Genomic DNA, 11,526 nt, shown 5'->3' on the forward strand with positions numbered 1-11,526 from the left:
ATATATTTGATAGGAATATATGTAACCGGTGTGGCTAGTGTTGTCGGTAATAACAAATCCTGTTACATATATGGGGCAGAGATAATTTGTATTTTCTTAGATACTTGCTAAGTGATTGGATGAGTCTGGAAAACAATAAAAAAATTTAAAAAATAAATGTATAACAGAGAAAGCTGTGAAAGAAGTGAATTGCCATAAAATGTGTTTAAATAAATAAAGTAGTTGTGATTCATGTGTGCTCTCTAGTTGTGTAATATTATTTTATGACCTGTTTAAAATACACTTGAATTCAAATCAAACAATAACGTGCGCCCAGTGATGATAAAGCAAATGCAATGTTTCGGTGGTTTTCTTAGTAATGTATCTTTTTGAAAATGATCGATGCAATCATTTGAAAAAGTTGCACCATGTCACGGAGGCGTGTCCTCTGACGCACGAGAGCTCCGCGAACTAAAGCCCCACGCTCGAGACCATACATCAGGCACCGAACAGGCACCGGAACCGTCCGCCTCAACCGTCGGACAGCACAGCACAGGACAGGACGAGACAGGACAGGACAGGGCACTCTGTGACTCAAGAGGGTTTTCACTTCACTTCACTTCTGTCTGGTACTGTCTCACTTCCCTACACGTCTCCTCTCCCCGGTTTTTCTGACAATGATGTGAACGCTTAAAGAAACTGACAGCGGCGGGATGGCGCTAACGTTAGCAGCTAGAGCTAGCCGAGCACCTGCCTCTGGTTAGCACGGCTCTTAAAAGATAGCGTTAACACTATTTGTGCCAAAAGAAAATAAACATTTATTTATTCACGTCGACTGGCCGGAGTGTATTGCAGGCGGTTTTAACATTTAATAGCGAGACCGGATATGTATTGCTGTTATCTGTAATTCAATCCTCCCTGGTCCAAAAGAACATTTCAGATACCCCACAATGACATTCTCAATAGTACAAATGACGTCACGTTTGCCATTCATGTGTATTGGGCTTTCAATTATAGCTATCCAGATTACATTGTATACATCTAGAATGGACATTTTGGATGCTGTTATGTAATCCTTACTAGGAAAAACTCCCATTTCAGATGTCTACCAGTCAATTGTTACTAGTCATAGTTTTAATTTCAGATATCCCAAATTAAAAACTATTCCAGGCACCATAATGTAATTTTGACTATACAAAATACATTCTGACTAGTAAAAATGTAATTATTGATATGTATCACTGCAATTGCACTAGTGAGAATTACATTATGGGTATCCAGAATGTTTATTCTATAGATATCTAAAGTGAAATTGTGGATATCTAGAATTAAAAGCCCCAATACACATGAATCGCAAGTGACATCATTTGCACTAGTATGACTGACATTGCTGATCTCTGAAATGAGACTTGTAGATAGTAAGGTTGTCATTGTTTATGTTTTAAATCATGTAACTGGTAAGAATTCAATTTTGACTAGAAGATATGGGATTATTATGGTCATGGTATTATGGTCATGGTATTATGGCTATCTAGAGTTTTAAAGGCGTTCAAGTCATGTTCCACAATACAGTGTTATATAATACAAAAAAACATAATATCTGGCGCTCAAACTCGTCTTTATTTAGCCTCTTGGCTGCAGTGAGTGGGTGTGCTTTGGAGGCAGCTCCCCACAGCAACCTATCATCTCTCAAGAGCAGGTTTAAGGGGGACTGGCATATCATTGGCAGGGGTCCACTGTCCTTCATGTGACCAAGTCCAGGTGCTGCCCGTTTACTTTGTGTATTTATTCACTCTTCAAGGTTATTGATTTTCCAGAGCCATATAAAGTTACTTAGTATCTCATCTTCACCTTTTTTTTCACCTTTACCAATTCAGGAAGCCTTTTTGGCATTTTCCAACGCTTATCTTGTAATTTTTTTAATTATTTCATGGATTTTTTTGTAAGATAACAATACCCTGGCTAATAGGGCTGGGTGGTATGGCCAAAATCTTATATCCCAATATAGGTCATTTCATATCTTGATAACAGTATATATCGAGATATAGCATGCTTTCTGAAAATTCAATAAATAAATAGTCAATATGGAATAACCTCATGGTAAAACCTATTTTTGTATACTCCTGTGTCAATTAAATACGTGACAAATGAAAAGTACAAAAGTAAAAGAGTGTTTTCTCAGTTTATTTAGAACTTGAAATGAACATTACATGCAAGGATCAGAACGTAAAATGACTCCCAAATGACTAACTATTGTTGTAAATTAGTTCAGCGAGAGGATTTTAAGTCATTTCTATTGTTAATTTATTGAAAGTATTTTAACATTTTCTTTTATCTGCTGGTTTAGGTGATTATCCAAGGACAAGAACAACCTGAATAGTTTTGATAAAGTTTGTTCCGAGATCAATGTGAAAGAAGGAGAGATTAATATCAGCCAACCTGATCATGTTTTGTCTTGTCAGTTCTCTGTGATGCTTTCAGGCCGCCATTATCATGTACTTACTATCATGGAAAACCAACAGTTGCTCCAGATATTACATTCCTTCTGCCATCAGGCTGCTAAACTCAGACAGTAGTCATTTTAAACGATGAATATTTTTATACCATGACTTTGACATGATAAAACATGTAACAAATGTCTATTTATTATCATCTTATTTTGATCCATTTTACTGTCCTTCTCCGACCTCTGTAATCTTGAAATGATCTGGGAACCATAACGTTGTCTGAATTTGAATTTTTCACGATTTGGCAATATATATATTGCCATATTGCCAAGCCCTATTGGATAATGTTCAGTATCCTGCAGTTGAGCAGCATTGGTCCTATGACAACAGTACGTTTGGCTTAGAATTAAACTTGTTTCATCCTAGAGACTACATCTAATCTAAATGCCGAAACCACTTGTGAAATGAGGTGTGGAACATCTCAAAACCATTCACGACATAATGAAAGCCACCTTCTCAGTCAAAAATATTTAAACATTTATAAAGCAATGTATTCGAAAATGGTCTGCAGCGGCAATACAAGTAGTATGTTACAGTACTAGAAAACAGTGAAAGGAAATTTACTTTGATTGCGACCAAATCGAAAAGTCTCGGACAAGGACAGTTGAGTTTCCATGCTGATGTGGGATTAGCTTTTGTCAACCCACACCCGTCAAAAGTCTGTACCTCTATTGTGTTGTTATGTGAAAGAGGAGTGTCAGCAGACCTGCAAAGCCCATGTGCTCTATGGACTCTCACATAGCTGTATTAGGTTTTAAGGCTCGATTTCTGTAGCTAAATAGTGTGTTTTTTAAAGGGCATTTCTTTGGTTTATGCTGTTGTATGTTGGGGTGTTATTAGATACTAATGGATTATTGACGATTCTGCAGATCACTCATCAGATTAATTGTTTTGTCCAAAAAAATGTAAGAAAATAGTGAAAGTTAATAAAAAGAATGAAAGATATTCAGTTTACTATCATACACGAGCCTAAAATGATCACATTTGAGAAATGTTTGTCACTTTTGCTTGACAAATGACTGAAATGATATGAGCCATTATCAAAATAGTTGCCAATAAATCAACTAATTGATCAATCAATTATGTACTTCAGTTCTCTACCTATATACTAACCAGAACTCAACGCTAAAAGCTTATTGACTTGACGGTCCTTCGCTTCTCAGTATTGAGTAGTTATTATTAACCACAGTTTTGTCAAATTTTCCTTGCTACTAAAAGGCTCACTATTTGTTATCATAAATTTGACACTTATAGAAACGGAATTGTGTGTTTATTATTGTAGACGTAGCAGAATACAATCATGAAGGGAATGGTTCTTCAGCTCAGCCGCAACCTCAGCCGCGCTGCCCCTGCTCTTAGTCGCAGCCTCCACTCTGGCACACGCCCCGCCTCCACTGCTGCGTCCAAGTTGAAGCCTGACCGTCAGCTCACTTCAGATGAAATCTACGCAAGAGAGGACAAGTATGGAGCGCACAACTACCACCCCCTGCCAGTGGCCTTAGAGAGGGGAGAGGGTGAGTTCACACCACTTCTAAAAATAATAATGTGATTAATGTATGGTTAACAGATTGCACTGCACTGTTTTGCCTGTAATCTGTGGTGATTTTCCTAAACATGTTCATGAATCATCACAGACACTTTCTAAAAACTCAGTTGTCTTCTGTCCCCCAGGCATCTATGTGTGGGATGTGGAGGGGAACCGGTATTACGACTACCTGAGTGCTTACAGTGCCGTAAACCAGGGCCACTGCCACCCGAAGATCATAGCTGCGCTCAAAGACCAGGCCTCCAAACTCACCCTGACTTCCAGAGCATTCTACAACAATGTGCTGGGAGCCTATGAGGAGTACATCACCAACCTGTTTGGCTATGACAAAGTCTTACCCATGAATACAGGTATTGTTAGGAAATTCCCCATGCTTAGTGTATGAATCATCTTGAGAAGTTATCATGAGTATAATTGTTGAAATTGCTTTTTTTTGTTTCTTAATAGGTGTTGAAGGTGGTGAGACGGCTTGCAAGCTTGCCCGCAAGTGGGCTTACAATGTAAAGGGGGTTCCCAAAAACCAGGCCAAAATCATTTTTGCAGGTAAGTCACCATCTTATGTTGCAAAAGACTACAGGCTCTATCTCACATCCAACACATGGAAATGTCTACAATTACTGAAAGCATTGTCATATTTACATTCTGTCAGCAAGTTCAAGTTGTCTGAAAATATTTCTTCTATAGTGGTAGAGAAGTATTAACCAAATGTATTCAGTTGCATGTAGGAAGATGCTGGACGCGTTGGCCAAAATACAATCTTGTCTGAAAAAGATTTAGCTTACTATTTACTTTTTAGAAATAGATTGATCAACAGTCAGTGTGGAGAAGGACAGAGACAGACTACAGAGCTGCAGTTGTGTGTTTGATAGAGAGAGAAAGAGAGTGCGGATGAGACGGTGGACTATTGTATGCAGTACATATGTTACTTATTAATAACTTTGGCTAATGCTTTGCTGCTTTGTATCTTTTTGTCCCGCCGTTGGTCAGCTACTATGTGTTATTCTGCCCTGCCTGCTTTCCTATTCACCCAGACATTGCTTCGGCGCTGTTGTGGCTCTGTACCTGCCTCTGTACCTGCCTCTGCTGCCAACTCAGAGGCACAACAGATCTTTCCCCCTTTCTGTCTTAAAACTTTTCACACAGACAGCGGGACGTAATAAATGTGCAACAGCCCCTCAACGAACAGGCTGTGTGAAAGGGGCTAATGATTCTTTACACTTTGGATAATACTACAATCTAAGATGACCAAACTTGGCATAAGTTCAATCCTCTCAACAGTTTTAGGAAAAGATGACCACAGGATCCATATTTCCTACATTATGTTAAGACGTTAACTGTGAACAATATGACATACATGCCATCTCATTTACTCTTATTGATTTTGTTGATTAGATGGAAACTTCTGGGGCCGCACCATGGCAGCCATCTCCAGCTCAAATGATCCCAGTAGTTACGAAGGTTTCGGTCCCTTCATGCCTGGCTTTGAACTTATCCCATACAACAACATTCCTGCACTTGAGGTACTGGTTTTAATTCTATATTCCATTCATGCAGTACAGGACCTATCGTGTTGGTTTTTGAGTGGTTTCAATCGTTGAGACAGTACAATTGGCTAACTTGTGAGTTGTATGCTATCACAAGCAGATGGCGTGTGGAAAAAAAGTGTTTTTACTGGTTCAACATCGCTGTCAAAATGCCTCGTAAAATGCCCAAATTATAGTGGAGAGGTTTTTCAGTCACTGCACACCAGTTTTTCAGTCACTGCACACCAGAGTTTTGGACTCACTTCACTTCAACACACTTCAACACACTAAAGCCACCTGTAAGATTCACAAGTGACTTTATCACTGCATAAGAGGTCATGGAGGGAAGATAAAGGTAGATGTAGCAGAACCAGAGATTCTTACATTTTCAGTAGCACTCAATTTACACAAGGGGTTAAATTGTTGATCCACTTTAAGAGACTGCGGCTGCATGTCTGCAGATAGTGTTATCTCGGCTTTCCTATGTAAACATTAGAACCTAATGATTTACTAAAGTAGAATGTATGCATTGACATGGTTTTCTTGAAGGCAGATAAACAATGAGTGACCAGTCTTTTTTTCCTCTTCTCTCCAGAAAGCTCTTCAGGACCCGAATGTCGCTGCTTTTATGGTGGAGCCTATTCAGGGGGAGGCTGGAGTGGTGGTGCCAGATCTGGGCTACCTGACCAGAGTCAGAGAACTTTGCACCAAACACAACGTGAGTCTTGACAAACGCACAGACGAGCATGAGTGAGAGGTCATTAGTGACTCCTTGGCTTTCTGTAGGTGTAGGGTAGGGTTAAAAAAAAGCAGGTATTAAACATCCACTCAAGAATATGTTGCCTCATTTAATCTAGACAAGACTTTAATGATGATGCCTGAAGCTTGTTCCATGCTTTTCAAGGGTATACGGAGATAAATGTTGAACTCAAATAGCCAGCAGGCATTCAGGTGTGGTACGGAAAGTCAAACAAAACAAATAGACAAGTTTGCTAGTTCTTTTTAGGTGTTTGGGGGGGAAAAAAAAGGGGGGGGGGGGGTAGAGCCAGTATTCCTATGCTAATTTTGAGAACATTTCACACTCATGTCTAATAGGATGAAGCGATGACATTTTATGTCAGCGTCACCGTGACATCATTATGTTCTGCAAAAACACTTTTCTGTCCTTCATTCAAGAACATCGCACAGGAACAGAGGGGGAGACATTTGGTCAGATACTGAATTGGTGACGCTTACCTGGAAACTGTGGCGATTGGCAACAAAAATACACTTTAATTCCTTTTTAATAAATTCCTTCAAAGTCTTCACAACATATGTTATGCATGTAGGGACAATTTTGCTGTAAACTTATATAGTTCTCTGAGTGCTCGTAACTTCTTTCAGAATCAGCTCACTATAATTTCAAGCAAGTAAAATGCCCAGATTCGAACCACAGAACAATTGTCAACGAACCTTCTAAAGCAAACACACATTAACTGCGCTTGGCTCTCTGCAGCTCCGTCTCCTAAGAGGATGCCAACAGTCTGAGAATGTGGTACTCTGAATAACCGAACCGTTATATACCAACAGTGCTCCAAATTTACAAACAGTCCGGTTTGCTTTCTGGTGCTTGGAGTTACTATTTACGAACACAACCCTAGAGACAACATTTTGTAGTGTTTATCATGCTGCCTGGAGTACAAATGCACATTGTATTTCCCATATGTATGGCTCTGTTTGGCCTAAACGGTACATATTTTAATGTTTCTAGGCAGAGCAAAAAAACATCCCACACAAACGCACAGCAGCCAGCTGTAACAGAATGTCTCTTGACTGCCAAATTAATTTAGGGTCTGAGCTTCATTTTTAGCCAATTTTATATCTGGTACAAAGATTAGAAAATAATCCCAGATGACCTATAATTCACAAGGAGAGTCAGGGTTTAAGTCAATAGGAGAGCAGTGATGTTAGGTTCAAGGTTCATTCTGTTCAGCTGTTCTCCTGTCCCCCATGCGTACACTTTAGCATACACTGTTGTGAGTGATGACAGTTTTTATAAAGGAGAATATAACAACTTATAACAGCTGTAAAGCTTAATTGTAAGTAGTTTAATGCAACATGTGGACTTATTTCACTGTTGATCTTGAGAATGTTTACATTGAATAAACACATTGTAACTTTGTACAGCATTACACATTCAGGTATTGTGTTGGAGACTGTGAGATTGTTACTAAAGTCCTCTGTGTTTTGTTCAGGTGTTGTGGATTGCTGATGAGGTGCAGACAGGCTTGGCAAGGACAGGCCGGCGCCTGGCTGTGGACCACGAGGAAGTCCGTCCTGATATTGTGGTTCTGGGCAAAGCTCTTTCTGGTGGAGTTTACCCTGTAAGCGTATTTTGTTGTTATTCAGTGACTCTTCATATCCCATTATAGATTGTTTTGCAAGAGAAAGACTCAGTATTTAAGGACTTTTGGAGTCCAGCTATAGATCATAGTAGTTACGTAACCTTTGCATCAACTGATCCGTGTTTGTGTGACTCAGGTATCTGCTGTGCTGTGTGATGATGAGATAATGCTTACCATCAAGCCTGGAGAGCACGGGTCAACATATGGAGGTAACCCCGTGGCCTGTCAGGTTGCCATGGCTGCACTTCAGGTCAGTGTTAAATGCACTTTACTTATAGTTTCCTCAACAGTGCCACAATGAAGGAACGCCTCAACACTGGCCTTTTGTTCATACACACAGAACCAAGCAAAGGTGGTGTAATGCAGCTCCAGTTTTGATTTCACACATGGACTCGTTTGTGCTTTTGTGTGTTTGAAAGCGGGAGAGAGAGAAGGAAGTGATTGCACGCAGTGTTTCTGTTAGGTACTAATAACTGAGACTACTCTAAACGCTAGTTTTTGACCTGCCAGTGGGTCGACTTCAGTGTTTCGTTCCGCACTGCTGGCTTTCCCATTTTCCATACCCAGGCTCAACAGCCCTGCTACAAACAGGCTGTGTTTTTGACTTTGTTTTGATTGGAGAGAACCTCCACTGTGATATAGGCCTGCAGATATCCATTATTTTAGTAATCGAGTATTCTACCAATTATTCCATCTATTAATCGGATAAAACTACTATACTTTTGCTTGATTAAAGAGCAATATTAAATATACAAAGGAGGATATAAGACAGCTCCCTTAAAACGAATAACTCCTTTTGTATTGTTTAAATTGCTTACAATGATATTTTCTGTTAAAAAACTAAAGTTGTTCAGTGCAATTAAGTTCCACATTCAGGCAATATACAAGTGCCAAAGACAAGTCCGCCATCCATCTCATCCCCTCTTGCTATTTTATCTCTCTTCCTCCACTTTGCTCGTTGGGTGACCATAACAATTGATGACTATTAGTAATCAAGTCAAGGAATCATTTCAGCGCTTCTTTATGTAACATACCATAAAGTTAAAATAATCTGAAGCATTCTACAGTCACTTAGATAAAAGTTCTATTATCTAAACCATCAATGTTGGTATTTGCAGGTGCTTGAGGAGGAGAAGCTGGCAGAGAATGCTCAGAAGATGGGAGAGCTGCTGAGGAGTGAGCTAAGGAAACTGCCCAAAGACATTGTGACTGCAGTAAGAGGGAAAGGCCTCCTCAACGCAGTCGTCATCAAAGAGACCAAAGGTACAGCCCTGAACTATTTCCAAAACAGTATAACTAAGGCTTTAGCTTTATACGTTGGGTAATATCTTGTGTTAATCTCCTTTTTGTTTTTCTGAAGTGCATTCCTCAGGGTACAAATCAAATCTAAGCACATATTAGAAAAAAATGAATGCACCCTTGAATACACAATTTTAAATGTGTCTATGAATTACTTTAGGCAGTTATAGGATCAGTGTGTAGGATTTAGTGGCATCTAGCGGTGATGTTGCAGATTGCAACCAAGGCACCTTCACACTTGACTTTTCTACACCTACAGTACATGTAGGACAATAATAGAGTAAGTTGTTAGATGTTATAAGAGTAAAATTCTATTTAGACCTAATCTGTCCTATATTAAAAACAATCCCCACAGACTATAACGCCTGGAAGGTTTGCCTACGCCTTCGTGACAACGGACTGCTGGCCAAGCCCACCCATGGTGACATCATCCGGCTGGCCCCTCCCCTCGTCATCAAAGAGCACGAGATGCATGAATGTATCGATATCATCCAGAGAACCATCTTGTCCTTTTAAACTACAAAATTTGTACAAAACATAGACAGCCTTCAAACCTTTAATCCGTATTAACAATCGTTTTTATTTTAGGAGAGGGACTCCTTGAGGTATTATTACTGTAGAAATACAGTATTTAGAGACTGCGGAGTGTGCTTCTATGAGGCTACACTGACACTTTTGCACAGAAAAACTGCTGTGCAGAAAAACGGTGGTGTTAGACTGCATACAGATGGAAAACATCAGTGGTTTATTTAAAATGTTCCACTGCTGACAATGACTGATGTAAATAAACAATGTGCTGTTCTTCAATGGAACCTCTTATTTTCCAAAAAGGATAAGAGGTGTTACAATGACTCATGCCGTCTTAAGTTACAAAGACTTTATTTAATTATTTTCCTCAGGACTTTGTTGTAAGTTGAAAATACGCTGAGGGGAAGGGAAAACTTGCTGAAATTAAATCTTCTCTCAGCGTCAGTCGGAAGTACAAGAGGAGTTACAGTTCAATTTCTAAATTAAAAAACCTTATGGAAATGAGAATTGTCAGTTATCGAAATTACAAACAGGATATGTGATGTCCTTATTTAAATTGATGATTTAAATTTGACCATGTGGCCTTAGTGTAGTACATTCCAAAAGAAACATGGCGGTTACTTTATCACATTTGATAGCCTCTGTTCTTAAAGAAGAATTTTGAAAATGTGAGTGACAGTTTTCGGGGCTTTACAAATTAAGACCCAATAGTCTAAGCAATAGAAAAGTCACACTCACTCATTAAAAATTGAATGTCTCTTCATTTAAATTAATATTTATTAGTATAGTTGACATTTAAGTTATTCTACTAAACTAATGCCGTCTGCCGAATTTTGTTTGACTTTTAGTGCAATTTTGATTCTCTTTTCCCCCCTGAACTATTTCTAGTTACCATTACAAACATGTTTGGAGTTATATCTGTATGTTGTTCTTGTTCTTGGACTTCCTGACGAATGTTTTATCTGTTACAAAATTTGTCTTTTCAAAGGCAATGTCACCTTGTATAATCGATTGATATCCAAATAAATTATTGCAGTTTATTTCCTGTCTTTGCTGTTTCTGTGGAACAACTAATTTGACAGACCACAGCATGCCTGCCAGACCAGCCTGTTTCACTGAATTATCCACGAAGCTTTGCTGATTAAAACTGTGAAACCCTCAAATCTAGAACACCGAATGATATATATATATAAAAGATCTGTCCTGGTTTTACTCAGCAAAGGTATCCAGATAAAATGCAGAACAGGTCTCTCTTACATCAGACTGTTTCATATTTGAAGGGATTTCAGTTTCGATAATAGTCAGTTAACCTGCTTAAAAACAGATTATAGTACCAGATGCACAAACATGCCTGTCTGCTTTTATATTTTTTACCTAAAAAAGCAAAGCAGAGATAATTCCCTGCGTCACGCTGTCAAATACAGTATACTGAAGTCATGCATTGAATCCATCATTTTGCAAAGATTCTAGATGTAACACTAGAGGGCGCTGTGCCTTTATCGAAATGCAACTGAGGAATGATGGGTATTCAAAGGAAGTAGCATGTACAAACATCTTGGGCAGATGTTTAATACAAAGCTTAAAAGAGGAAGAAATGCAGAGATAGAATACTGAAGCTTCACTCCAGCTTTGCTTTCTGATAAATCTAGGTATAAAGTCCCAGCATAGTACTGTTAAACCTACAAGGCACAACCTGGATGATCCGTCTTTCAGCCTGTCACACGATCCTCCGGACCAGCAGTACACAGGGATATCCACGG

General features: G+C 39.1%; 1 protein-coding gene across 1 annotated transcript; it reads left to right on the plus strand.

The window, feature by feature from the left end:
- Window positions 1-467: 467 nt before the first annotated feature.
- Window positions 468-10,806, plus strand: oat (ornithine aminotransferase). The gene is made up of 10 exons (XM_083932542.1): window positions 468-608; window positions 3,769-4,000; window positions 4,158-4,382; window positions 4,480-4,575; window positions 5,425-5,552; window positions 6,151-6,273; window positions 7,790-7,918; window positions 8,076-8,189; window positions 9,058-9,202; window positions 9,594-10,806. Exons 2-10 carry the CDS (start codon window positions 3,787-3,789, stop codon window positions 9,752-9,754), a joined length of 1,335 nt encoding a protein of 444 aa, XP_083788668.1. The 5' UTR covers window positions 468-608; window positions 3,769-3,786; the 3' UTR covers window positions 9,755-10,806.
- Window positions 10,807-11,526: the final 720 nt, after the last annotated feature.

The sequence above is a fragment of the Echiichthys vipera genome (genome assembly GCF_963691815.1).
Source record: "Echiichthys vipera genome assembly, chromosome: 18".
In the NCBI taxonomy this organism is placed as follows: Eukaryota; Metazoa; Chordata; class Actinopteri; order Perciformes; family Trachinidae; genus Echiichthys; species Echiichthys vipera.

What these genes read in the sequence shown, in the direction of transcription:
- oat (XM_083932542.1), top strand. Translation starts at nt 3,787, where the DNA reads ATGAAGGGAATGGTTCTTCAGCTCAGCCGCAACCTCAGCCGCGCTGCC. An exon ending in GGCCTTAGAGAGGGGAGAGG is followed by an intron (nt 4,001 to 4,157) that starts GTGAGTTCACAC and finishes TCTGTCCCCCAG; the next exon opens with GCATCTATGTGTGGGATGTG. An exon ending in GGCCAAAATCATTTTTGCAG is followed by an intron (nt 4,576 to 5,424) that starts GTAAGTCACCAT and finishes TTTGTTGATTAG; the next exon opens with ATGGAAACTTCTGGGGCCGC.